Below are 27,836 nucleotides of genomic sequence, written 5' to 3' on the forward strand. Positions count from 1 at the left end.
GTTGCCAGTCCTGGTTTTGAATTTACATCTCAAAATAGTGTAGATTTGATAATGCCTAATCCTGCTAATTAAAATCAGTGCTGCAAGTCCCATAATGCACCAGGATAGAGTGATCAGAAATCCAGGATCATCCCCAAACCTCCAACCTGGAACTGGGTAACTTGGCATTTCTGGGTTTGTGTCCACTGATTTCAGCTAATCTTTCCTGCTGCCCACACTGTTGATCTGAAAGCTTTGGCTTTATGTTTGGTTGCAAGATAGTTGAAATTTGAGAGCCCTGGAGCCTGGTTTTTGGCAGTGCATGTATTTCAGCTGGGAGGTAGGGAAGAGTAAAGAGCTGGGCTTCTGAAAAACAATCCAGCCCCTATGTGAATGGAAGACTGGGGGGGGGGAGTGAGGAGGGAGGTGGCCCTGATAACTAGGGATCTTTGCTCTGTGGCTTCATTTATTATCACAGGTGTGCTTGCACATCCTATCATACTATTTTAGTTCACCTTGTACTGTGACCCACTGATAAAGTTTCATCGTTTATCTGCAGTTCTGGTTGCTACACTAGTGTGTCATGTATTGGAAGCACTCTCTTTTACTCTGTAGGAAATGCTGGAATGGAAGAACTGGGGGGGGTTCACTGACAGTTCTATAAATGCTCATAAAAGGGGAGAGGTCTTGGTCATTGTAGGCATTCAACAAAAGCTCTCAGGAAACTTGTACAAAATTAAAAATGCCTGGGATAGGAGGCAAAATCCTATTGTGAATTGATAATTGGCTAAAGATTAAAAAAAAAAAAAAAAAAAGTAGGACTAAACAGTCCTTTCTTCCAATGGAGAAAGGTTTGTGTTGAAGTTCCCCAGAGACCTGCACTGAGAACAGTGCTTTTTAATATATTTATAAAATGATTTGGGCAAGGGAGCTATGAGTGAAGTTACTGTATAAAGCTTGCTAATGAGCCAACGTTATTCAAAGCTTAAAATTATGAACTGATTGTGAGGAATGGGTGGGGACCTGGAAAGACCAGGGAACTAGGCATCTAAAAGGCTCTTCAATTTAAACAGGGACAAGTACAGATTATTTGGACTTAGTTCCTTCCTTTCTAAGTAGTTCAAGGCAAGTTACGTTCAAGAACTGTTGTTATCCCCTGAGGTAATGGAGGGTTAAGTGACCTTGCTCAAGGTCACGAAGAGCAGCAGTGGAATTTGAACAGGGCTCCCCTGGTTCTTAGTCTACTGCAAACGACTAGACAACTTCTCCATTCCCAAACGGAGATGTAATAGGGAAAAACAATACAAAGTATAGGCACATTATGATGGGCTCCATATTAGCCACAGCCACTCCAAAAAAAGGCTCTTGGGGTCATTTTGATTCTTGGCTCAGTGTACATCAGCAGTCAAAAAGGCATATGTAATATGAATTATTAGGAAAAGAAGGGATAATGGAACGGAGGATATCATAATGCCCCTGTTCAAATCCATGGTGTAACCACACTTGGTATGCAATTCTGTTATTCTATATATCAAGAAAAGATATGCTGGTAAGGATAAGGTAAAGATACTCTGGAAAGTTTTGTGTGAAAAGTTTACAATTCCTGCAGCAAGTATTGTGCGAAATATACTGTTTTTTGTTGGACTGTTAATAGAGTGTGTAGAAATTTTCATGGCAAAAGTCGCCTTTCTAACTGAATAGTAGTTACACAGCAGGAAATGATTTAAAAAAAATTTTGAGTGCCAGAGGGGAGGTTTTCATGCCATTGCCTGAGCTAGGGAGTGTGAAGAACTTCTCTGTGTAATTCCCATTGGAAATCTGAGACTTTTCCTTCCCTCTGGTTTGGCTCATTTACTTTCCACGTGAGGCAAAGGTATATGAAGGAATAGGTGTTAAAATGTTGTAAATCTCTTAGTTTAGTAGTTGCTATTCCTTGGTTGGAGCAGTGTGTTCTGGTGGTTATTAACCCTAGTATCCCTGTGGGAAGGTATTGGAAAAGATACAGAATAGATTGACCAAAATGATAAAGGGAATGGAATGGCTCCCCTACAAAGAGTTTAGGGCTGTTTCCCAAGTTGGTCCTGGAGTCCCACCTTGCCAGTAGGGTTTTCAACAAATATGCATGAACGAGATTTGAAGACAGTGGGGGCAGTGTATGTAAATCAACCTCATGCATATTCACTGTGGATATCCTAAATATCTGACTGGCAAGAGGGTACTCCAGGGCTGATTTGGGATGGTTAACAAGACTAAGAATGTTATAATGCCCCTGTATCTCTCCATGGTGCGACCTCATCTGGAGTATTGCGTTCAATTCTGGTCTCCTTATCTCAAGAAAGATATAGCGGCACTAGAAAAGGTTCAAAGAAGAGCGACCAAGATGCTAAAGGGGATGGAACTCCTCTTGTATGAGGAAAGACTAAAACGGTTAGGGCTCTTCAGCTTGGAAAAGAGACGGCTGAGGGGAGATATGATTGAAGTCTACAAAATCCTGAGTGGAGTAGAATGGATATAAGTGGATCCATTTTTCACTCTGTCAAAAATTACAAAGACTAGGGGACACTTGATGAAGTTACAGGGAAATACTTTTAAAACCAATAGGAGGAAATATTTTTTCACTCAGAGAATAGTTAAGCTCTGGAACGCATTGCCAAAGGTTGTGGTAAGACCGGATAGCATAGCTGGTTTTAAGAAAGGGTTAGAGAATTTCCTGGAGGAAAAGTCCATAGTCTGTTATTGAGAGAGACATGGGGGAAGCCACTGCTTGCCCTGGATCGGTAGCATGGAATATTGCTACTCCTTGGGTTTTGGCCAGCTCCTAGTGACCTGGATTGGCCATCGTGAGAATGGGCTACTGGGCTTGATGGACCTTTGGTCTGACCCAGTAAACTATTCTTATGTTCTTAACTCTAGGCTGGAGAAGAAACAGCTGAGGGGAGACTGGATGGAGCAGGGGTGGGCAACCAGAGTCCTCAAGGGCCGTGACCCAGTTGTGTTTTCCAGATTTCTACAATGAATATGCATAAGATCTATTTGCATACAATGGAAACAGTGCATGCAAATCAATCTCATGCATATTCATTGTGAAAGCTTGAAAACCCAGCCAGGTTGCGGCCCTCAAAGCACATAGTTGCCCAACCCTATGATATGGGGGTCTATAAAATCATGAGCAGGGTGGAACAAGTAGGGAACTGCTATTTTCCCTTTTGAATAGTTCTAGGACTAATAAATCTGAGAATTATTTTTTTTTCACTGCACAGAGTTAAACTATGGAATTTGTTCCAGAGGCTTTGGTGGAAGCAGCATTAATGGGTTTAAAAAGACGGTTAGGGAAGTTCCTGGAGAAAAGCTTTGAATAGTCAAGTAGACTTACAAATAACACTACCGTATTTATCCCTAGATATGAGCAAAAAAGATTGGATAAATTCTTTGGAAACTTGCCAAGCATTTGAGAACTGGTGTGGCCACTTTGGGAGACAGGATGCAGGGGTTAGATGGACCTTTGGTCTGATTCATATTGCATTTCTTATGTCCTTAATAACAGTGTATGCTGGAGTGTAGGAGTGAGGCACATTTTTCAGAGCTGAATGAACGTTTCTGAACTGTAATAGGGATGCACTGCATGATAGGAGTGAGGGGCAAGTTCTCAAGACTAAAATTGCAGAGGTTAAACCAATGCAGCATGGCATGCATGAGCAGAGGGGTGCGCTTGGGGGTCTCGGTACTGGAAGAGGTGAGGGTGTAGCAAGGCATGAGTGAGGTACATTGGCAGCACTTTTTAAGAGTTAATATTGGAAAAGCAGGAAGTGCTACTGGGTATGAATGAGGTGCTTTAGAAGAGTTATGTGTATTGGAGAGTCTCAGTAATGGAATAGTAAAATGTAATACATGGCAGGAGTGAGGTTGCAGCACAGAGACTAAAATTGGAACGATACAGAGAAGATTAGCATGGATGGGGAGTGTGTATTGAGGGTCTCGGTACTAAAATAGCAAGAAGTGCTGCAGGGTGGGAGCAAGGTGAAATAGCAAAGTTATGCGTATGGACATCAGAACTGGAGTCGCAGGACATGCTTCAGGGCAAGAAAGAGGTGCCTTATGATTGCTTCACTAAACTAAACTAAACTAAACCTTAGGTTTGTATACCGCGCCAACTCCACAAGCGTAGAGCTCGGCACGGTTTACAGAATTAGGAAGAAAGGAACTCAAATGAAGGGTTATAGGAAAGGAACAAGAAGAAAGAGAGGGACAAGGGTCCTAGAGAGCAGGAGGTGTTAGATTTTTGAAAAGAGCCAAGTTTTCAGGTGTTTGCGGAAGAATTGGAGGGAGTTTGAATTTCTGAGCGGGGATGTGAGGTTGTTCCAGAGTTCTGTGGTTCTAAAGGGGAGGGATGTTCCTAGTTTGCTAGCTTCACTAGCAAAGATCAATCTACTAAAAAAATCATGTAGCTCATTGACAGATCATAATGAAATCAACAAGAAACCCCCAAAAGATAAAACTGAAAGTTATCTGCGAATGCTACCTTGTTTCCCGTTGTACTTACTGCAGTCACAGACTTTGCCTCCTCGTGCACAGCTGGAAGGGCCACGCTGGAAGGCTGCAGCCCAGACTTTGATAGTTCAGCCTGTTCAGTAAATAAGCATCAGATTCTCCAACTGCTTATTTGGGATTAATGTTTGCTGTTTTTCTTCACCGTAAATGTATTCCCCCCTCCCACATCCCAGTGAGTAATAACAAAAGCATATTTCACCGTGCACTGATAGAACTATAGCACCTTGTTCTCCAAAATCTTCTCATATGACAGTGTCTGCTGGGAGGATGCTGCCTGCTTCCCTGTACTGGAGTAATCAAGTTACCTATTCCAAGAAGGATATTTAGGCCAGTCCTGGGTTGCTGACAGCCCAACTTGATGCATTATGTACTTCTAGGGGTATTATGTGCCAAAAATTTGAAAATTCTGTACACTTTTTGTAATGTTATTATGCTTAGTTCCCCCTTTATAAGGGAAGACTCCTCCCCACAGGCATGACACCTCTACTCCCACTACAGCATTGCTACTGCTGGGTCAGACTAGTGGTCCATCGTGCCCAGCAGTCTGTTCAAGCAGGCAGCCCTTAGGTCAAAGACTAGTGCCCTGAGTCTAGCCTTACCTATGTACATTCTGGTTCAGCAGAAACTTGTCTAACTTTGTCTTGAATCCCTGGAGGGTGTTTTCCCCTATAACAGCCTCTGGAAGAGCGTTCCAGTTTTCCACCACTCTCTTGGTGAAGAAGAACTTCCTTACGTTTGTACGGAATCTATCCTCTTTTAACTTTAGAGAGTGCCCTCTCGTTCGCCCTACCTTGGAGAGGGTGAACAATCTCTCTTTATCTACTAAGTCCATTCCCTTCATTATCTTGAATGATTCGATCATGTCCCCTCTCAGTCCCCTCTTTTCAAGGGAGAAGAGGCCCAGTTTCTCTAATCACCCTACCATCTGCTATCTCCTCTTCTCCCTGACAGATCTTATTTGCTTTGTGCCAAGCTTTCTAGAATTCAAATATAGTGTTCACTTCCACTGGGAAGCTGTTCTATGCACCCACCACCCTTTCCATGAAATGGTATTTTCTCAGGTTTCACCTGAGTCTGTCCCTTTTCACGTTCATCCTATGCTCCTCATTCCAGAGTTTCCTTTTGGTTGACATGGAGAAGCAGCCTAGTGGTTAGTGCAACAGCTCGAGAACCTGGGGAACTGGGTTCTATTCTCACTGCAGCTCCCTGTGACCCTGAACAAGTCACTTAACCCTCCATTGCCCCAGGCACTTGTACATAATATGTGAACTGCTTTGATTGCAGCCATAGAAAGGTTGTATATCAAGTCCCATTCCCTTGTAAGAGACTCTCCTCTTGTCAGTGATGTATTGAGGGTTAGAGCCTCCCAGGGTGCTGGCACCCCTCCCCACTCTCTTCTCTGCCCCCCACCTCTACATGCTCATTCTCCGCCCCCCTCCTGCCATGCATGTGCCGCTTCCCTTCCCCAGTACCTGTGTAACGTTCCTGCCACGAGCGGCAATCGCCCAAGCTGCTTTTGTGCCAGCGTCAGTTCTTCCTCTGATGTCACTTCCTAGGTGTGGGTCCAGGAAGTTATGTCAGAGGAAGAGCCGACGCTGGCGCGAGAGTTGTTGCTCACGCCAGGAATGTTACAGAGGTACGGAGGAAAGGAAGGGGCACACATGCGTGGTAGTAGGGGTGGGGGAGGAGAAGGAATAGGGTGGGTGGAGAGGAGGATGGGTATCTGCACCTGGGGTGGACCCCCACCCCCACCCCTTTACTATGCCACTGCATTTATGCCACATAGGTATTTAAAGATCTCTATCATATCTTCCCTCTCCTACGTTTCATCCAAAGTATACATATTGAGATCGTTAAGTGGGTCTCCATATGCTTTATGATGAAGACCACTGACCATTTTAGTAGCTGTCCTCCGGATCAATTCCATCCTGTTTATATCTTTTTAAAGACGTGGGCTCCAAAATTGCACCCGTTACTCTAAATCAGTGGTCCCCAACTCTGTCCTGGAGGACCATCAGCCAGTCAAGTTTTCGGAATAGCCCTAATGAATACGCATGAGAGAGATCTGCATATAATGGAGGTAACAGACATGCAAATTTGTCCCTTGCATATTCATTAGGGCTAGCCTGAAAACCCGATTGGCCTGGGGGTCTTCCAGGACAGGGTTGGGAACCACTGGTTTAATGGGTAGCTTCAGAGACTACAAATACAACATTCATTTAGAATATGTTCAAAACCAGAACTGGCTTCATTATCCTTGGCTCACATAAGAATTAGAGTATGAATGGCCACAACCACTGACCCGCAAGCTTTGCTTTGAAGAAGGACCGAGGTTGAAATAGACACTAGAAAATGACATGGGATTATTTCCCGCGGGGACGGAAACTGTGATGAATTTTGTCACCGTGTCATTCTCTACTACATAGCACTATGAGAGCTGGGATTGATATACCACCTTTCAGAAGTTACAATCAAAGTGGTTTACATATTATATACAGATACTTATCATTTACTTGGGTCAATGGAGGGGTACATGATTTGCCCAGAGTCACAAGAAACTGCAGTGGGAATCAAATCCGGTTCTCAGGCCACTGCACTAATCACAAGACTACTCCTCAACTCCCAATACTTGCCCCCCAGTACTGCGACAAGTGGGAGGATGCCATCTGCTTTCAATTTTAAGAGAGCTGGAAGGATGTTACTTTATTCCTAGAGAAGTGAGACTTGGGAGGGTGCCACCTTCTGCCTTTTGCCACTACTGCTAATACTTAACATTTCTATAGTACATTCATTTATTTATTTACAAAATCTTCTATCCTGCACTATTCACAACTCTTGTTGGAAGGATAATGCTTACTCTTAAGTACTGTGAACTGTAAATGCAGCTATTTGTGCTCAGAATTTTGATGGACAGGTTTGCTCCTTGTTCCCTGCCATTCTTTTATCCCCCCTCCCTTTCTATCTTCTTTCAGAATCCAGGAGTCAGTAAACACAGGCAGAGGCAGTGGGACATCAGCTGGGTGCTCTGGGGGTTGTGACGAATGCTACCATTTGATAGGAACCTGCTGATGTCACCAGGGAGAACTTCCACAGCACCAGCAGATCAGAGGCCTGATAGGGCCATTCCACGTTGTCCATTAACTAAAGTCCAAGTTGCTCACTTGTGATATATATCCTGGCATTTTCAATTCTCTAGACTGCTCAGTTCTTTGGTATAAATAGCAGGTAACAGCTGAGCTTCTCTTTCAGCAGGTAGAAAGCATTCACAGGAAGGTAAGCTGCTACAGAAAAAGATGCTAGGACTATTGATTGACCCTTTAGGGGAATACCCGAAAGAACTTTAACAATATGATTAGATATAAATGCGGAACTGCATTGACTTTGGGTTTTTGTATTTAGTAATTTCAATCAAACATGTCAAGTTTAGATATACAAGAAAGGAATAACAGTCGTGAAACATATTTCTGTTAAAATGGTATGTGGTCTTATTCATAAGGTGTATGAGGACAGACTTAAAGATCTCAATCTGTGTACTTTGGAGGAAAGGCGGGAGAGGGGAGATATGATAGAGACGTTTAAATACCTACGTAATGTAAATGCGCATGAGTCAAGTCTCTTTAATTTGAAAGGAAACTCTGCAATGAGAAGGGCATAGGATGAAGTTAAGAGGTGATAGGCTCTGGAGTAATCTAAGGAAATACTTTTTTACAGAAAGGGTGGTAGATGCATGGAACAGTCTCCCGGTAGAGGTGGTGGAGACAGAGACTGTGTCTGAATTCAAAAGGGGCCTGGGATCTCTCGGAGGGAGAAAGAGATAATGGTTACTGCGGATGAGCCATTTGGCCTTTATCAGCCATCATGTTTCTATTAAAATATTGCAAAAAGAAACTATTTCTAAAGTCCACTTCAAGAAGAGATTTGCAAGGATAAACTAAAAGTAAATAATTTCTAATAGATATCAAGTTGCGCTGATTGTCTTCAAAGAAGAAGTAAATCACTTCTCCAGGGCAAAAATTGGGATCCAATATGTGAAGAGCAATAAACAAAGCGATGTATATGGATATATATTTCTTGGGGCAAGCCATATGTTTCTTGATTTGTTTTCCTTTTGACTCGATGAAGAAAATGTAGCTTTGAAGTCCTGGATTAAGTTGGTGCAATACAAGAGTTGATTGACTTTTATTTCTTTGCATTCAAGTGGACTAGCATGGAGAGCTCACTCCCTTTTTCCCAGAGCATCCAGGAACTCTAGGGCATTCTGTAAGGATGGAGAAGGGAGGGGCTGATGTCCATTTGAAAGGGAATGTAGACTTCTGTGCTACACATGCTTCTATCTTTTCATCTATGTATTATTGAATTTCAAATCTGAGCTATTGTTATCATTAGACTGGAAGGTACGATTTGACTTTTCGGTCTTATATAGTTTTCTTTCATTTTGCAGAAAGCTCAAGATCTACTGTTACTCAGCATGTCTCTGAAAGGGGTTTTCCTCATCTTGGCCATTTGTGCTTTCGCAGGTAAGAGAAGCCAGGTGTTGGATGGGGCAGGATACAGTGAAATCATCTAACCTGGACCACCCTGGGCCATCAGATTTTATACTGTGTGGAGTGGTTATTTTATTATAGACAGCAGATGGGCTTATTACTAGTCAACTAGATTATAATTTTGGTTCAACAGTTTCCTCCTGTTCCATTAGTTGTTCAGTCCATTTGCAACCAGGTTCTGTTGGGCTTTAGAGCTATAAGTCTTCTTTCAAAATTACCTGGGATTTTTCCCTTTTATAAAAGTTTCTCTCCTCAATCTTAGTCTAATTATTGCAGCAATAGTTTTCAATAGTGCACCCCCTGGATTCATGCAATCATGGGTCCTAAATCCACTAGGTGTCCTGAAGAACTGTCAGTAGTACCTCCATAGAATCCCCAGCCCTGACTGACCCAAATACTGCCAGTGAACCATCATGTAGAGTCAGATTGTACAATAACTTTACATGATGGTGTGGAGATGAGTCTGAAAGGTGGCAAGTCAAACACGTGCAAGCACAACTGCATGCGGACAATTCCGTGTTTTGCAAATGCATTTTTAATCACTATGGTTGCCTAGCTTCTTTTCTTGCGCGCTATTATCTTGTGATATAAAGTCCTGCACCCTATTGTCTTGCGCTCAGATGTCTTTGCGCTCAGTTGTCTTGTGCCCAGATATCTTGCACGTGCACATTTGACTATGAACCCTTCGCGCTCAGTTGTCTTGCGCTCAGATGTCTTTGCGCTCAGATGTCTTGCGCGTGTGCATTTGACTATGAGCCCTTCGCGCTCAGTTGTCTTGCGCTCAGATGTCTTCGCGCTCAGTTGTCTTGTGCACGCGCATTTGACTATGAACCCTTCGCACTCAGTTGTCTTGCTCTCAGATGTCTTCGTGCTCAGTTGTCTTGCGCTCAGATGTCTTGCGCTCAGATGTCTTGCGCGCGCATTTGACTATGAACCCTTCACGCTCACTTGTCTTGCGCTCACTTGTCTTCGTACTCACTTGTTTTCGTGCAGTTGTCTGCACGCATTTGACTATGAACCGTCTGAAAGAATGCATGCGCTTGTGTATATTTCTGTGCCTTAGAAACTGAGCTTCACTTTGAAAATCTTCCCTTTGAAAGTCTACTGCTACCATTGTACCAGTATATGGTGTTAATCCAGCTCTGCTATCATGCTAATCTGAATGAGATGACTTTGAATAGGCAGCTGCCTGTACTGTGTGTTTAATCCCATAACCTCTCAATGGAATTCTCTAATTCACCATCAAATATTGTATAGTTTTCAGGGTGGCAAATAGGGAGAGATGTAAGCAGGTCCTTTTGCACTGCAAATTAACTGGAAGGTGGAGAGGGGGTTTCTCCTTTTCCTTTGACAAGTCTTCAGGAGGCTGTAAGAACCATGGCCTCTTGCAAAATTTATTCTCTCTAATACGATTTGTCTTAGTGGGGGGAAATGGGGAGGGAGGAGGTAATCTGATGCTTTCAATTGTAAATTCAATGGCACTCTGTTCTTCTATAATTCTTGCTTTAAAACATTTGCTCTTTTTTTTTTTGTATTGTTCTCCTTTGTATTATCCTATTTACAATACACAGATTTAAATCTACACTGTAAATGAACCACAAAGTTGACTAGAATTCCTTTTCAGTGCTGGGGTTCACCATCATCCTAAATGAAGCAGCACAGTGAAACTGTGTGACTTTCAAGTTATACATTAGAGACAGTACAATGATAATGTATGGAAAAAAATGAATGGAGTCTGTGAAGAATGAGAAGTAGATGTGAGAAAATTGAGCAGGGAAGAACCTTTTGAGAGCAATAACTGAAGGGGACATGAAACCAAAGTGATGAAAGAATAAGGAACTCTGAAGGAATGATTGTGTGTGTACTGTTTTTGTCTTTCAGGCTCTAAGGCTAACCTGAGCACTGACCGGATACAATATGATATCTGGAATTACTTTACTCAGATGATCACCAATGCCCAGAAGGCCTTTGACCAGATTCAGCAGTCAGAGATTAGTCAACAGCTCAAGTAGGTACCACCTGAAACCATCAGCTCCTGACCCCTGTCCTCCCGCCCAGTGGCGTACCTAGCATATGTGACACCCAGGGACCATCATTTTTTGACACCCCCCCATCTATATCAAAAATATGATTTTTAGTAACAATCCACATATCGCATAACAAGAGTGTACCTAGGAAAAGGCAACATCTTAAATACTGCAGTGAGCACTAGAACACCAACACATACATTGTAAAACTAAACAAGCCAGATCCCTCACAGTCAATTGATTCTGTAGTCAATGTCAACTGAAAACTATGTCCTTTTCATACATACAGAACAGAGATACACCCTGGCCCAATATGGAATAATCACAAACTAAAAATAGAAATATGTGGACAAAAGTTAAACTGAACCATCAAGAAACCAGACTCTGCATACAATGCAACACCACAACACCACAAAAACAGTGACACATGTCCCCTAATACTGTGCAAAATATAAAGACAGTAGATGTAAATTTGAAAAAACTGATACATAACAATCATCACTTTACAAATTAACAAATAAAAATAAAACAAATAATGAGAAATAAGAAAATACTATTTTATTGGACTAATCAATTTTTCAATTAGCTTTCAGAGGCCAAATCTTTCTTCAGAACAGTACAGTATACTGCTGTTATGGTATCCTGGCCTGAGGAAAGGGGTTTAGTCCAAAAAATTGCCTTATTTCCATTTCATATTTATAAACTTTTATCAATACAGTTACAATACTACTTGATTCTAAGTAAAGCAACAAAAAATATTTCTACCTTTTGTCGTTTCTGCTTTAATCATCTTCTTTGCTCTCTTCTTTCTATACAGCATTTGTCCTCTCTCCCTTCCATGCAACATCTGCCCTCTCTTTGCCCCTTCTACCCAGCTTCTGCCCTCTCTCTTTACCACTTCCATCTACTGCCCACACTCTCTCTGCCCCTTCCATCTACTGTCCACCCTCTCTCTCTTCCATATGGCATCTTCCCTCTTTCTATGTCCCTTCAATAAACTGTATATCTGGGGTCCCTTCTCTCCTTTGCACATGATTCATTTCAACTTCACCCCTCTCAATTTTTCTGTCTCCACCCCCTCCCCTATGCTTTGGCATCTCTCTCTTTCTCTTCTCCTTTCCTTCCTTTCTTCCCACTCCACACCATGGTGTGGTATCTCTATCTCCTTCCCTTCCCTCATGCCATGGCATCTCTTCCTCCCCCTCCATGGTCTGGTATTTCCTTTCCTTTTTTCCTTTACCTCCCTCCCATGGACTTGGCATCTCTGGTTCCTCCCCCCTCTCCCTCCTTCCCTCTCTCTCCCCAGTTGGGTGCTGCAGCAGCAGCATGTCTTCCCCCCTTATCTGTGCAGTATTTCTACCCTCCCCCGTTCCCTGCCCAGCATGTCCCTTGCTGAAAGCCACGGGCATCCGCTCCTCACGCGATTTGCGGCTGCGTCGGAAGCCTTCTTTCTGACGTCATGATGTCAGAGGGAACACTTCCGACGCAGCTGCGGATCGCACAAGGAGCGGACGCCCGCAGCTTTCAGCAGGGGAGCTGGGCAGAAGATGAGCAACGCCGGTGAACACCCAAGGACACCCCTGTTTACTGCCACTGCTGCTGGTTAAGGAAAGCAGCAGCTGCAGAATAGGGAGGGTGGCTGGCTGTGCACTAGAGAGTTGCGCAGGGACAGAAGTCCCACCCGTCCCTGTGAGGAATCCCTCTGTCCCCACCCGTCCCCACGAGGAATCCTTCCTTCCCCACCTGTCCCCGCGAGGAATCCCCTCCATCCCCACCTGTCCCCGTGAGGAATCCCCTTTGTCCCCACCCGTCCCTATAAACTTCAGAAATAGTTATTTCATTTAATTATGCTACTGAATTAAAGGCTCTGGTAGAGACCCATTTACAAATAAGCAAAGACACTTTATTAATTTGGAAATATTAATTGGGAAGAATACATACTTTTTAAACAGGTTTCTACCAGAGCCTCTAATGTAAATATAAAATATAAATACTCAGCTGATGAGAACCCCCAAGCTGTCAACTGAGGACTTCCTCTGCAGATGGCCGGGAGTCCCTTTTGCCAAGCTTGGCAGGCAGCAGTAGCGTCCCTGATGCTGGCACCTCAGTGGCTAATGGATGCTGCCAGCGACTGCTGCGCTTGGTGGAGGGGAGTTGTGGCCGTCTCTAGAGGAGATCTTCTACTGGCGGTGCTTGGGGATCCCCATCAGCCATAGCAAGGGTTAGCAAGTACTTCAACACTGTAGAAATAAAACCAGAAATGCATTTCCTTTTCTTTTGAACACTATACAAAGACATCTGCTATATATATTTCCCAAAGCTAACATATTTTAGTCAATAAATTCCGTTTTTTACCTTTGTTGTCTGAAGACTTATTTTTCCATAAAGTTGGTCCCAGTTTCTTTTTCCGCTTTGCCATCTTCTGTAAATTCTTCTGTTGCTGTCCATTGGTTCCTCCTACCATGGTCTAGCATTTATTCCTTTCTCATCTTTCGCCCCTGCCCACCAGTCTCATGCCCAACATTTCTCCTTCTATCACCCCTCTCCAGCACCATGCCACATCTCTCCTCCATTCCCTTCACCACTATGTCCAATATTCCTCCCTCTCGCATCCATTTCAATCTATCCGTTCCACCACAATATTTCACCCTCTCATCTGTACTTCGCTCTCTCCCTATGACCAAAAATTCTCCTTTCTTCCATTCCCCGTGTACACAACCATCTCTTTCCCTCCCTTCCTCTCTCCCAAGTCCATGCCTTCTGTGTCCAAAAACGCTCTCCCTCCCCCACCTCAGCATCTCTTTCCCTCCCTTCCTCCATCCTCTCTCCCAAGTTCATGCCTAGTGCCCAAAAACGCACTCCCTCTCCCACCTCAGCATCTCTTTCCCTCCCTTCCTCTCTCCCAAGTCCATGCCTTCTGTGTCCAAAAACGCTCTCCCTCCCCCACCTCAGCATCTCTTTCCCTCCCTTCCTCCATCCTCTCTCCCAAGTTCATGCCTAGTGCCCAAAAATGCACTCCCTCTCCCACCTCAGCATCTCTTTTCCTCCCTTCCTCTCTCCCAAGTCCATGCCTTCTGTGTCCAAAAACGCTCTCCCTCCCCCACCTCAGCATCTCTTTCCCTCTCTTCCTCCATCCTCTCTCCCAAGTTCATGCCTAGTGCCCAAAAACGCACTCCCTCTCCCACCTCAGCATCTCTTTCCCTCCCTTCCTCTCTCCCAAGTTCATGCCTTCTGTGTACAAAAACGCATTCCCTCCCCCACCTCAGCATCTCTTTCCCTCCCTTCCTCCATCCTCTTTCCCAAGTTCATGCCTTATGTCCAAAAATATACTCCCTCCCCCACCTCTTCCCCTCCCTTCCTCCATCCTCTTTCCCAAGTTCATGCCTAGTCTCCAAAAACGCACTCCCTCCCCCACCTCATTCCCTCCCTTCCTCAATCCTCTCTCCCAAGTTCATGCCTTCTGTGTCCAAAAACGCATTCCCTCCCCCACCTCAGCATCTCTTTCCCTCCCTTCCTCCATCCTCTTTCCCAAGTTCATGCCTTGTGTCAAAAAATGCACTTCCTCCTCCCTTTTGTGTTCCGCGTTTGCCTCCCAGTCCTCATCTTAGCAAATTTCTCAGCCAAATGGAGCTCGAGCCGCAAGGCTCGTCTTCCATTTTCTGCCTGCCCTGCCGCGCACACATAGCCAACCGGAAGTGTTCCCCGATGTCAGCGCTGATGTCGGAGGGCATGTTTTGCTTAAGCCCTCCCTCCGACGTCAGCGCTCACATCAAGGAAGACTTCTGGTCGGCTATGTGTGCGCGGCAGGGCAGATAGGAACAGAAGACGAGCCTCGCCGCTCGAGTTGTATTTAACCCCGCGGGTCCCCGTCATCCCTGTTCAGCTCTCTCCTGTGCACCCCCTTGGGGCGTGCACCTGGGGCAGACGGCCCCCCACCCCCCTAGGTATGCCACTGCTCCTGCCCCAGTCTAATCACACACAGTATCTCCATCACGTATCATGCTTCTCTGTTTTAGCTCTCTGCCTCCATTACTGATCTGATTTGTAGAACAAAATTTGTGTCGCTCACTAGAGTATTAATTATCCCGCAAATTCTGTATCTGACGCCTTACTTGTATGAGTACATTGGTGTGCATGGTCGATATATGTGCACAAATTAATTGATTAATTGGCACTGATAATGGCCATGAACAACTCATAATTGACATTAATTGGGACTAGTTAAAAATTATGCAAACAACTTGGAAAGTGTGATTCTGTAAAAAGTATGCGCCAGTTCCGGTGCATGTATTTGGAAAGGGGCGTGGCCAGGGGTGGATTGGAGGCGTTCCCAAAAGTCAGGCGCATTGATGTAGAATACGTCCAATCCATACATAACTTAGTCACAGGCAATTAAGCTTGTTTTTAGCTGGCTTAAATCCCTGCACCTAAGTTGTGTCGCACAACCTCGCTAAGGACGATTCTATAAAAGATACATGCACCTTGTAGAATCATGGTTAGTGCCACACTAGTTGGCACTGATCATTTAAGTATGATATATAGAATCAGGTCCTTTGTGAATATACAATATGATTCATATATCCTGTGGACTTCTTATCTGCTTAGTTATAGCTAAGTAAAGAAAAGATGGAATGGTATAAACCAGTGATCCTCAAAACTCTCCTGGGGAACTACCAGCCAGTCAGGTTTTCAGGATACCCCTATAGAATATGTATGGAAGGCATCTACATATAAGGGAAGTGATAGGCATGCAAATCTATCCCATGTACATTTATTTATTGAAAATCTGACTAGCTGGTATTTCCCAGGCAGAGAACCACAGCAGATCAATATCACAAACCACAGAAAAAAAGGTAGATACACCTTTTTTTTTTCCCTTAATTTATTAAATATGCATCTAAGTCAAGAGTTGTATTACATATAATAAACTTTTATTCATCTCTTTTCTATGGTTTGTGATATTGATCTGCTGTGATCCTCTGCCTTTGGCTCTAGATCTTAGTCTCTCTTGTTGGTCTCTGGTACTCCCCCAGGACAATTCTGAGAACCAATGGCGTATACTGGTCTACAATGAGCAGCTGAGTATGTTTTGGGGGGCAAATTCCATATATGGTGCCAAAAAAAATTAGTGATAACTAGAATAATGCTTAGGGGGGATTTTCTACATGGCGCTGGTTTTTTACGCACTTCTAGGTACCCAAACTCAATAAAAAAAAAACACAGTTGAAATGGTTTTTAACTGAGTTTCAAGACGCCTACCAATGCCTAAAAAATCAGTGCTAGAATCACGCCTCCATAGGTGCTTTAGGCTGCCTAACACCACTATGGCCATGGCTAACACCAGAAGTGACGTTAAGTGGCCTAACTTGCCTACGGAGGTGTGTGATTTGCATTAAAGGCAGGTGCCAGAAATGTAGGCCAGGAAAACCCTGGCCTACGTTTCTGGTGCCTACCTTTGCTGGGGACGCAATTCTGTACCCATCACCATCGCATGATCGACATGTGATTGATGGATGCTTTTAAGGCAGCCGCAGCCAACGGTACTGGTTACAGAATCCGGGCCCTAGTGCAGTCCTATGAAAGGTATGCACACCTAATAGAATCACGCTAAGCGCCGATATGTTGCGTAACTTTTAGGCGCACCCATGTAGGCCAAGGAAAACCAGGCCTAAATGCCTATGCCTAGCTTGTGTGCACATCAGGCTTGTTCTGTAACAGTGCACCTAACTTTTAGGAATGCCCACAATCCGTCCTTGCTCCTCCCCTGGACATGCCTCTTTTTCAGATTTGCGCACTAGAACTGGCACACAGCAGCACTTTACAGAATACCTCGTTCAAGTTGTCTGCATAACTTTCAATTAGTTTCAATTAGCGTCAATTATGAGGTGTTAATTGCCAATTATCAGCGCTGGTTAACAATGGTGTAGTAAAGGGGGCGGTCCGCCATGGGTGCTGTTTTGCTAAGGGTGTGGCCCCCCTCTTCCTCTCTGTCCCCCGCTTCTCTCCTTGATGGGCTGCGTGCCCCTTGTCTTCCCTCCCGTACCTTTTGCACTTCCCCGGACAAGGTTGCTGCCCGTGTCGGCATCGGTGCTCTCTCTGATGTCACTTCCAGGACCCGCGCCTAGGAAGCGACATCAAAGGGTGAGCTGTGCTGATGTGGGCACGCTGCTCATGCCGTAGAAGTTAAAAAGGTACAGGGAAAGGGAAGGAGGGTGGGGGAGGGGCACTGATTTGCATGCACAGTGGAAGACACCATATACAGAATTGGGGGGTCTGTGATTAGCTTGGAAAGAGGCTTATTCCCCACCCAGACAGTTACCGTATTTTTTGTTCTATAAGACGCACCCGTCCATAAGACGCACCCCCCTGTAGAGGAGGACAAACCAAGGAAGAAAAATTTCCTCCTCTACAGGGGGATATCTGGTGCTGGGAAGCCCGAAGCAGCCCACCCTCAGCTGAAGGAGCCAGACCACAGCCCGAAGCTGCCCGCAGCCGAAGGAGCCCGCCCGCAGCCCAAAAGCCAAAGCAGCCCACCCATAGCCCAAAGCTGCCTGCAGCCCCCTGGTACCTTTTTAAAAGTTGTGGTGGTCCAGCACGCTTTCCTGCTGGAAGACTGGCTTTGGTAGCAGAGTGTCAAGATGCAGGAGTGCGACCTTTGCGCTTTGTGCCTGGTTCCGCACTGCTCAGTGACTGGCAGAGGTCAGTTGTCATTGAGAACTGTCTGCCTCTTCTAGGGATGGGCAGTCATTAACAATGACATTTGCTCTGTCACTGGCAAATGAAAATAGGCAGAGTTTGGTTTTATTTTCCAAAGACAGAGCAAGCTCAGAGGCTTCCCAGCCCTCTCCTGAGCAGACAATTCCCCCTCCCCACTGCCCCCTCCCCCTCCCCATAGGCCACCCTGACTTGAATATCCTGGGTTCATTGAAGCAGGAATGATGCTCATTTGCTTCTGGTCATCTCTGTGCAATATCCAATATGATATCCATGATTTTTCAAACAGAGAAGCCAGGTAGGTCAATAGTGATAACTCCAAAGTATTGACTTACCTTGCTTTTCTGTTTAGATACTTTGAGGTGGTCTATTTTTCTTGTCCTTTTTGTTGTTGATCCATGACCTTTCACTGTAGTCTTATGATACTACTGTGAGACTATGGTGAAAGGTTGCAGTCACTATATGGCATGGTATGATTAGGGGCAGGAGTCAATGGGTATCGCGTCAGCCCCAACGAACCCCACTAGATCACCATAGATATTCAGGTATGCGTGAGGGGCTTATGGGGAGGGGGAAGAAGATGTGGGAGAGGTTACTTGTCGGTTTTTGGAAGGATTAGAAAGGGGGATCATATGGGAAGCTTGGTTATCTGTTCTGGGGGAACTTCTCCTGAACATAATTAACATTCTCCTAAATGACCTACAGCACCATGAGCTTCATTAAAAACTAATCAGTGGTTTTTTAAATTTTCATTTCATAAACCCTCCCCCATGTAGTCTATCCATGGCTTTGTCATAGGAAACCAATTGCAGATTTTCTAGATATACTGGATGCATCTCGGGTCAAATGGCTAGGTTTTACCACTACTATGAAAAGATGAAAAAAAAGAAAAAGCAGAGAATATTCATAAAGTAATAAATACATTCTTTATCTATTGCTTGCACAGTGTTTTTATCCAAAACAAACTGAAAGATGCACATCTTTATGCTGGGGATCTTCAAGAGAAGACTATTCCATTCATTACACAGCTCCAATCTCAGTTCACTCAAGATTCAGAGAAAATCAGGGAGCAGATCCAGGCTGAACTAGACCTGCTTATCCAGGAAATTTCCCAGTCCCCAGATGATATCCGCAATAAGATTACCACTAAAATTGAGGATATGAAGATTAAGCTGACCCCTGTTGCTGAGGAGTTCCACAACCAGGTCAGTCAGAACACCAAGGAGCTTCGTGAGCAGCTGCTCCCTCGCCTTCAAGAAATCCAAGCCAAGATCCAGGAGACAATGGACAGCACCAAGCAAACATTGACCCCCTATGCTGATGAGTTCAAGGAGAAGATCACTAAAGGTACAGAAGAGGTCAAGGAGAAACTGGGCCCCTTTGCTGATAAAATCAATTCCCAGATTGATCAGATTGTGTTAGAGCTTCAAAGCAGTCTTCCAACTAACACCCAGGATATGCAAGAAAAACTCAACCAACATATTGAGCTGATGGCTTTCCAGATGAAAAAAGGTGCTCAACAACTGAATCAACAACTTTCTGACAACGTGGAAAGTCTGAAGCTCGAACTGGCCCATTTAGCAGAGCAGCTTAAGGAGAAGGCAAACAGCAATGGCTTCGTCAAGCAATTGAACCAGAAGGTAGAGGAATTCAACCAGAATATGGCCTTCTATGGGCAGAACTTCAACAGCCAGCTCCTCCAGCAGGCTGAAAAGATGAATAAGAAACTTGAACCGTATCAGGTCAGCATAAAGGATGTGCAGGAATATGTGGAGAAAGATATTGCTGAGAAGATTGGATCTTTCCTAAATGCTAATTTACAGCAACTGCCTTCTTCTGATGTTGCTGCTTAGATAGAACATCTGGTCACCTTGTAAGAATGCAGATGGCATCTCTCGTAAGATGGAAAAGTGAACACATTATCTGTCCCATCTCTGTTACAAGATTTCCTGTAACTTTAGCTAGCTATGGATGTGCATTAAGTGTAGCTTTTCAGCATGGCAGTATCTACATTGTTCTTTATTCTTTCTTTAAATACAGTAGAAATAGATCTTTACACAAATCACCTGCACAATAACTCCGCTAACCTAACTTCTGTATATGTTAACATACTGCAAGTCTGAGAAAAGACACTGCTGCTACTGAAGTTTCTAGCTACTGTAAAACTAGGAATTTAAAAAGTGAATAAAATGCAACATAATTATCCAAACACTTTCCTCTCTGTGGTTTCCAACTTAGACCTTTTTGTGTGACTTTTGCTAAGGAGTATCTCATATTTCTATCTCTGAAAGATGTTTGCTAGATAGTTTAGTCCTGAATCCTAGGCTTAATTAAGGTGTGTATTCTGCAAACTTCCAGATGGATATATACTGTTAAGACATACAGGTTAATCTCTGTGGGACGAAGCTGAATATTTTATTTGGTATGTCAGAAAAAAAATATTGCAGCTGTATACAGATTAAGAATTTTACAAAATAGACATTACTATCCCCCCTTTTACAAAACTGTGCAAGAGGTTTTTAGTGAGGTTTTAGAGTTACTATGAGCATCAGAGCAGCGAGCCGGCCAGTGTTAAAAACCTCTTGTGTGGTTTTGTAAAAGGGAGGGGGGGGGGGTATATTTGTAATCCACTTTGAAATGCATTATTTCCTTACTAAGAAATTTTGCTATTGCTTGTAATAAAAAAAGAGGCAGTATATCCTTCAGCACAATGCTGAGCCACTGAGTACTTGCTCATGGGGAGGGATGTTTCCCAATACTATGTGGAGCTATTGGTTCACAGGGAGGGATGACCCTACTATGTTGAGTCATTGTTCAATACTAGCTCATGGGGAGGAATGTCCATCATCGCTACGCTGAGACACAGCGGAAACTCTTCCCTTTGAGTTAATGACCTAGCGTGGTATAAGTGGCACTCTCTTCTTTGAGATAGCACTGACCCAGTATCCAAGCAGGGCATTAGGGAATTTCTTTCCTTTGATTTGGTACTGAGCCAAACACCCTGTTAGGACATTGGGTCACAAGAGTAAAGAATGCTCCTTACACCAGACTGGGATGTTGGGTCATTACTAGCTCAGAGGGAAAAATAGACGTCCTGCTGGGCCACTGGGCCACTACTGGCTCTGAAGAAAAAGTCTCATAAGAGCAGGTATGAACCTTGGGTCATTATTGGGAAACTGGGTTATTAGCTCAGTCCTTGCTCAGAAGGTAGGTGTTTTTTAACAGCATAATTCAACATGGGGTCAGTACAAGTTCAGAGGAAAGAAGACTACTCCTAACACCCTATTGAGCTATATTGTCAGTACTTGGTCAGAAGGAAGAATATTTCCTAAAACCATGATGGGATATGTGTCAGTAGTCGTACTCTCTTGGAAGAGGGGAGTGCCCTTTAACACTGTTCTGTAGGTCCGGATTCTCTATAGGTCGCTGATATCAGTGACTGCCTACAAAGTGGCTGCCGATTGCATGCCAGTCACTCAACAGTGCCCTATAGAGAATCACGCCTCTGTGAAAGAAAGGTGCCGAAATGTGGGCCAGGGTTTGTCTTGTCATCTTTGTCATGAATTGTAGCTACATGGGTGCTTTAGGCCTTCTAATGCACATGCAACTCAAAGTGTTATAAGCAGAATTTGGAGGTGGGAGGGGGGGAATTCTGTATAGAGCACCCAAAGTTAGGTGCCGGGATGCTGCCCGCTAAGCATGAATTCTATGAAGGCAGTTCTACATGGAACTGTCCTTATAGAATACTAGCTTAAGTCACTTTTGCGCCTGACTCTAGGCATGAGAATTTACGCCTGCCAAAGGCTGGTGTAAATGTTCACGCCTAACTGCTCTGGGTTAGGCGTGGAGATAGAAGTATTTTATAACGCTGCACCTAAACCCTGGGAATACCCAAGCCCCACCCATGCCATTCGGCCACTCCCTCTTTGGAGTTGCACACAAGATGAATTAGGCATGAAGGTTATAGAAAAGCGGTGCAGAGCAGATATGTGCTTAACCAATAATTAATGACAATTAGTGTTTGTTAAGGCCAGTCATTGATTGTTATCACCAGTTATCCTATTTTACACATCATCTCTGTCCAAAATTGCATGGCCAACCTTCGGCAACCTACATGGAATTTGGGGGATAACGCAGCTGTGTCTACAGAAAAATTGACAGCTCTATCAGCCACTGGGGAATGAATGACTTGGGAACAGAAATGTTGGTCAGCAGTTCGAGACTTGAGATTCCAGGTTGGAAAAATAAATTAAGGTGTTAGCAGATGGTAGTATGTTTTCTCTGTGTCTTCTAGAGGGATGATTGTGAAATGTACTCCATACAAGCATGAAGGCCACATCAGAAATGCTCTAAACCCTGATACACACATAACCCTAAATGGTGTAATACCTTGAATGGAAAACAAAGATAGTAAACATGTACTTGGATACCACTGACATGACCTTTTGACACTAACTAATCAGATTGTCCTGTTCACATGGAGATATCTGAAGATATGACAGCAGATGGACTGGCAAACCTGCCAAAACACTCTGAGTGGCCCCAAGGTAAAAGCATTTGTTGACAAGTCTGTACCAGTCATGTTTTCAGCTTCCCTGTTCTTGAGCAGAGAAATAACCCCCCTCCCCAACATTGCCCAAAGCATTTATATGGAAAAAGGAGTTCAAGCTTCTGTGGCATAGAAAATTTGAGTGGCAAAACTGCAGTAGACAATGTTTATTTATATAGAAAATTTGAGTGACATGTGGCAGTTGGAGAAGGTGGAATTCTCCACCAACTCTTCCCAACTGCCCCACCACCCTGCAAACTGTCCCAACCCAAAAAACTGCCCACCCACAACTGCCACACCATCTTGCAAACTGCCCCCATACTATAAAAGTATCTTCTGTAACTGCCATGCCACCGCCAAACTACACCCAAACTATCCCCCTCCCACAATAAGTTTCAAATCTATTAGGATTCTTTTATTCTGTTATCTGAGGTCCATCTAACCTAGTAACATAGTAAATGATGGCAGACAAAGACCTGAATGGTCCATCCAGTCTACCCAACCCTACATGCAATGTCCAAAATGTAATTGGCTAATGCCTTTTTTTCCTTTGGTGAGAATGTTTGGTCTTTGCTCTATACTGAAAAAAATCAAAAGAATGGACACCAGTATGGGCACAACTCACTTAGTGAAAGTGAAATTTGGCCCAGGCAGTAATTCATAGATGACCAGCACCAGATAACAAATCTAAATAAGAACTGCCCCATACATCATGTAGTCCAATCTTGTGAAATAAGTTAATCTTACACAAACATTCAAACCAAATGAAAAAAAGAGGAGAAAAGACTTAATAAACTTCCGAAAGCAAAAATCTACATCAAAAACCGTGAAAGTGCAATGTGCTCGCATAAAAAAATTCATTGAAAAGTTATATCCATCATAAGAACATAAGAAGTTGCCTCTGCTGGGTCAGACCAGAGGTCCATCGCGCCCAGCAGTCTGCACCCGCGGCGGCCCATCAGGCCCATGACCTGTACGGTGATCATTGTCTGAACCCTTAAATCCCCCTTGGTCTCTAGCTATACTCTCTCTATATCCCATCTCTACCTCTATCTGTATCCCTCAATCCCCCTATCTTTCAGGAATTTATCCAATCCTTCTTTAAAACCCTGTAGTGTACTCTGTCCTATCACAACCTCTGGCAGTGCGTTCCAGGTGTCCATCACCCTCTGAGTGAAAAAGAACTTCCTAGCATTGGTTCTAAACCTGTCCCCTTTCAGCTTCTCCGAGTGCCCCCTTGTACTTGTGGTCCCCATTAGTCTGAAGAATCTATCTCTGTCTACCTTCTCGATACCTCTCATGATCTTGAAAGTCACTATCATGTCTCCTCAATACAGTGTACTTAGCTGAGTCCCGTTACAAGTTCATATTGCTAATCAACAGTTGGTATCACCACTTGACAGAGCTCCATTTCGATGTCTTCATCAGGAGTGGAGATTAAAGTGCTGGTGTGATGAGACATAAAAGGAATAATATCCTTGCAAAGTGACAGGAAATCCTTAGATCTTCCTGTGCGGTCCACCAGAGCTTTTTCTTAGATATTTCTGGGCCAGAAACCCAGAGACCTGCCTGGTAGTGTGCTTAGGTTCTATCTACTGGAGTTTTCATCAAGGCTCACCCCAGCCCATCTCAACCATTTCAGCCATCAAAGCCCTCCCTAGCCCCGTCCTCAACTGAATGTCCATATACGGGACACATACCATACTAGACTGCCCCGTGCCAATCCTAGTTACTTCAGTATATATCCATTATTTTTCTGATTAGAGATCCTCTGTGTTCATCCCACGCTCATTTGAACTCTGTCACCATTTTCTTCTCCACCACCTCCCTCGGGTGCACAATCCACAGATCAACCACACTCTCCATAAAGAAGAATTTCCTAACGTTACTCTTGAATCTACCACCCTTCAACCTCAAATTATACCCTCTGGTTTTACCATTTTCCTTTCTCTGGAATATATTTTATTCTATGCTAATACCTTTCAAGTATTTGAACATCTGAATCATATCTCCCCTATCCCTCCTTTCCTCTAGGACAGGGGTAGGCAATTCCATTCCTCGAGAGCCGGAGCCAGGTGAGGTTTTCAAGATATTCACAATAAATATGCATGAGATAGATATGCATCTCAAGGAGGCAGTGCATGCAAATCCATCTCATACATATTCATTGTGGAGATTCTGAAAACCTGACCTGGCTCCAGCTCCCGAGGACTGAAATTGCCTACCCCTGCTCTAGGGTATACATATTCAGGGTTCCAGTCTCTCCATCTAGGTCAGGGGTGTCAAAGTCCCTCCTCAAGGGCTGCAATCCACTTGGGTTTTCAGGATTTCCCCAATGAATATGCATGAGATCTATTAGCATACAGTGCATGCTTTTCCCAGTGATATTCATTGGGGAAATCCTGTAAACCCGACTGGATTGTAGCCCTCGAGGAGGGACTTTGACACCCCTGATCTAGGTGTTTTACAATACTACTTCACCAAATGCTCCACCACCCTGCAAATTGTCCCACCCTCAAAAACGAACTGTAACCCCCATAACTGCCCCACCTTCCCACAAGCTATCCCACTCCCCAAAACTACCTTCTATACAACTTATTCAACACCCCTCAAACTGCATCCAACTGCAAAGTTACTCTCTGTAACTGCCCCCACACTCTGCCTCCAAAACTAATCCCCCCCCCAAGAATTCCTACACGCCACAGATAGGACAAGATTAAGTAATGTCATTGGCCAACTTTACTTTGTGCAGGTTTAGAAGGGTAAGGTAAGATGTGTTCAGGACTTAGGACTGACAACTACTGTATCTGGACTTTTTTCAGAGTCGGCATAATTTAACATTAATGGCTAGAAGGTTGAAGGCTGGGTAATATGACTGGACTAACTCAAGCAGCAGTTCTCTAGCCCCTCCCCCCTGGCTCTTCCATTGTAACTAGAGGCAGATACTCTAGGATCCAGCTAATGGGAAGGCAGTGGGATGACTGGAAAGCAGCTCTAGTCACAGGAAGGGAGGAGGTGACCTGGAGGACGTCTCTGTACTGTGCAAGTGAAGTTCCTGCATACAATGATTCGCTGTAACATAGTAATTAAAGAATTGCACCTTACAAACTGCCTTCCCCTCTCCTGCTCTTAGACACAAATGACCTGCTTCTATAAAGGGGGAAAAGGGATTGGGACTTGTATTCCACCTTTTTGTAGTTTTGCAACCACACTCGTACTGATTTTGATCCAAAGAGTTTCATGGTGAGGGTAGGTCACCAGGTCTTCCCACCAACCCATAGCACTGGCCTACTGAATATCCAAGGGTCTGAAATGAGTGAATGGATAGTACAACCACGCTCATAGCAGGTTACAAACAGGTACTTCAAGCATTTTCCCTATCTGTCCTGATGGTGTCAGGTCAAAAGCGCGCCGCGACAAAGGCGTGCCCAGACAATTGAGCGCAGCGCGGAGGTGCGCGCCGCTCTAAATTACTGTTTTTAGGGCTCCAACGGGAGGGCGTAGGGGGGAACCCCCCCACTTTACTTAATAGACATCGCGCTGAGTTGTGGGGTCGTTGTGGGGGTGTGGGGGGTTGTAACCCCCCACATTTTACTGAAAACTTAACTTTTTCCCTGTTTTTAGGGAAAAAGTTCAGTTTACAGTAAAATGTGGAGGGTTACAACCCCCCAAACCCCCCATAACGCCGGCGCGATGTCTATTAAGTAAACTGGGGGGGTTCCCCAACAAAACCCCTCGTCGGAGCCCCTAAAAACTGTAATTTTGTGCGGTGCGCACCTCCGCGCTGCGCTCAATTGTCGGCGCGCGCTTTTGTCTTTTGCGCCGTTGTCTATGAACCGTCCTGATAGGCTCACATTCTATCTAATGTATATGGGGCAGTGGCAGATTAAGTGACTTGCCTAGGGTCTTAGGGTTTGAACCTGGAACCTCAGGGTACTGAGGCAATAGCGCCAATCCTGGTGCCACACTCTCCTCCTAAAGAAAGCCTGAAGTGAGGTACCTGCCTTGGTGTGCCTAGCCGATGCAGGCACCTAACTTGATTGGTTAATAGGCGTAATTGTTGCCTAGAACTGGCACTTACCTCATAATTGCTGTTAATTGGACTTAATTGATAAATGCCTAACTTGAAAAAAAAATGCGATTCTATAAAAAGTAGCCACTTAGTCCACAGCGCCTACCTAAAAGTGGGTGTGGTTAGGGGGGGCGGATCATGGGTGTTTATTTTGAAGCTAGGCATCTGTTTTTGAGTAAGGTTTGCCCAAGAAAATCCTGGCATAAACACAGTACACCTAAATGTGGGGACCCCTGGCCATGTCTAATGCTGCTTCAGTGGGTGCTAATTGTGGTCCATACCGTGTGCCTAACTTATATGGATCTCATTTAGCACTGCGCTAGTCGGTGCGGAATTTTTAGATGAACGTAGACACACATACTTACATGCAGAAGGGTTGAAAGAGTAGTGTAGCTACAGGTGGGCACAGGCCCACTCATTCATGGATCTGGCCCACCCAGTCTGGTGGCCAGTAAGGCTACCAAAACACCTGAGTGGCAGCTGCTGGTTACCTATCATCTTTCTATCTATGCAGGGATTGGAAAAAAGTACCATGAGCCATGTTCTGCCTGCTTTTCCTACTTGCTTATTGGCACTGTTGGATACCGCTGGGCCTGTTCACTGGATAAGCTCGAAAGGTCCTCTTTTGTCCCAGGGCAGCAGTGTTTGTTTCTTTTTCCAAACTGCTTGCATAAAATTAGTCTTTATTTACCTTGCATTGCTGCTGTCTTATTGCATGCTGTGGATTCAGTTTGACAATGCAACTAAATTCTGGGATTTTTATGGATTGATCTTAGAGTGATCCCTAAAATATAGTTAGATGCTTACAGGGGTCAATGCAGAAAACTGAGCATTAGAGCTGTGTGCGGATGGATAAACGCACAGCCTCTAACCCAAATGCTATGTGAAAATTTTGTTTGCTGATGCAGTAAGCTAATCACATGGAAATTTGAGGCATTCAGAACTTGTGCGTGTACTGTACTTACTGGCACAGTAGGAGGCTTTCTCCCTGCATGCGGTAGTTTGGTTAAGCACACTCGATGCATGTGCGCAAGATTTTGCACTGAGGGCAGCTAGTACTGTACGTGTGTCCTATAGCACAGTGGTCTCAAATATGCAGGCCACAGAGTACATGTGTCCCCTGCAATTATTTGTCGTAGTCCTCAACCCCCCTCCACCCCCACCTGCAGTTGGCATCCTCCCACTCTCACCCGCTAACCCCCCCAACTCAGCCCTCCAAACCTTCCTTTCCTTGAGTGCCGCTGCACTGCTGCCTCGTCCACTGCCTGAAGCCTCTCTTCATAGCATCTCACCCAGAAACAGGAAGTTCTGTCGCAAGAGTCAGGACGTTATGGAGAGAGGCTACAGGCAGTGGGGACAGGTGGCATGCCTTCGGTAGCAGCACTTGAGGACAGCATGGAAGG

At 44.4% G+C, this 27,836-nt stretch overlaps 1 protein-coding gene across 3 annotated transcripts; it reads left to right on the forward strand.

The window, feature by feature from the left end:
* Positions 1-134: 134 nt before the first annotated feature.
* APOA4 (apolipoprotein A4) lies at positions 135-20,023 on the forward strand. 3 transcript variants are annotated; one of them, XM_033919327.1, is made up of 4 exons: positions 135-156; positions 8,969-9,044; positions 10,953-11,079; positions 18,759-20,023. In XM_033919327.1, the coding sequence occupies exons 2-4, from the start codon at positions 8,996-8,998 to the stop codon at positions 19,663-19,665; spliced, it is 1,083 nt and encodes a 360-aa protein (XP_033775218.1). In that variant the 5' UTR covers positions 135-156; positions 8,969-8,995; the 3' UTR covers positions 19,666-20,023. The 3 variants fall into 3 exon arrangements, with proteins under 3 accessions (XP_033775218.1, XP_033775215.1, XP_033775216.1); XM_033919324.1 differs by lacking the exon at positions 135-156 and adding an exon at positions 287-319; XM_033919325.1 differs by lacking the exon at positions 135-156 and adding an exon at positions 7,717-7,800.
* The last annotated feature ends 7,813 nt before the right edge of the window (positions 20,024-27,836 follow it).

The sequence above is a fragment of the Geotrypetes seraphini genome, chromosome 13, assembly GCF_902459505.1.
Source record: "Geotrypetes seraphini chromosome 13, aGeoSer1.1, whole genome shotgun sequence".
Classification (NCBI taxonomy): Eukaryota; Metazoa; Chordata; class Amphibia; order Gymnophiona; family Dermophiidae; genus Geotrypetes; species Geotrypetes seraphini.

Bases quoted from the DNA above. Each gene is read 5' to 3' on its own strand.
- APOA4 (XM_033919324.1), top strand. The intron at 9,045-10,952 runs GTAAGAGAAGCC...TTTGTCTTTCAG, and splicing joins GGCCATTTGTGCTTTCGCAG to GCTCTAAGGCTAACCTGAGC. The intron at 11,080-18,758 runs GTAGGTACCACC...TTGCTTGCACAG, and splicing joins GAGATTAGTCAACAGCTCAA to TGTTTTTATCCAAAACAAAC.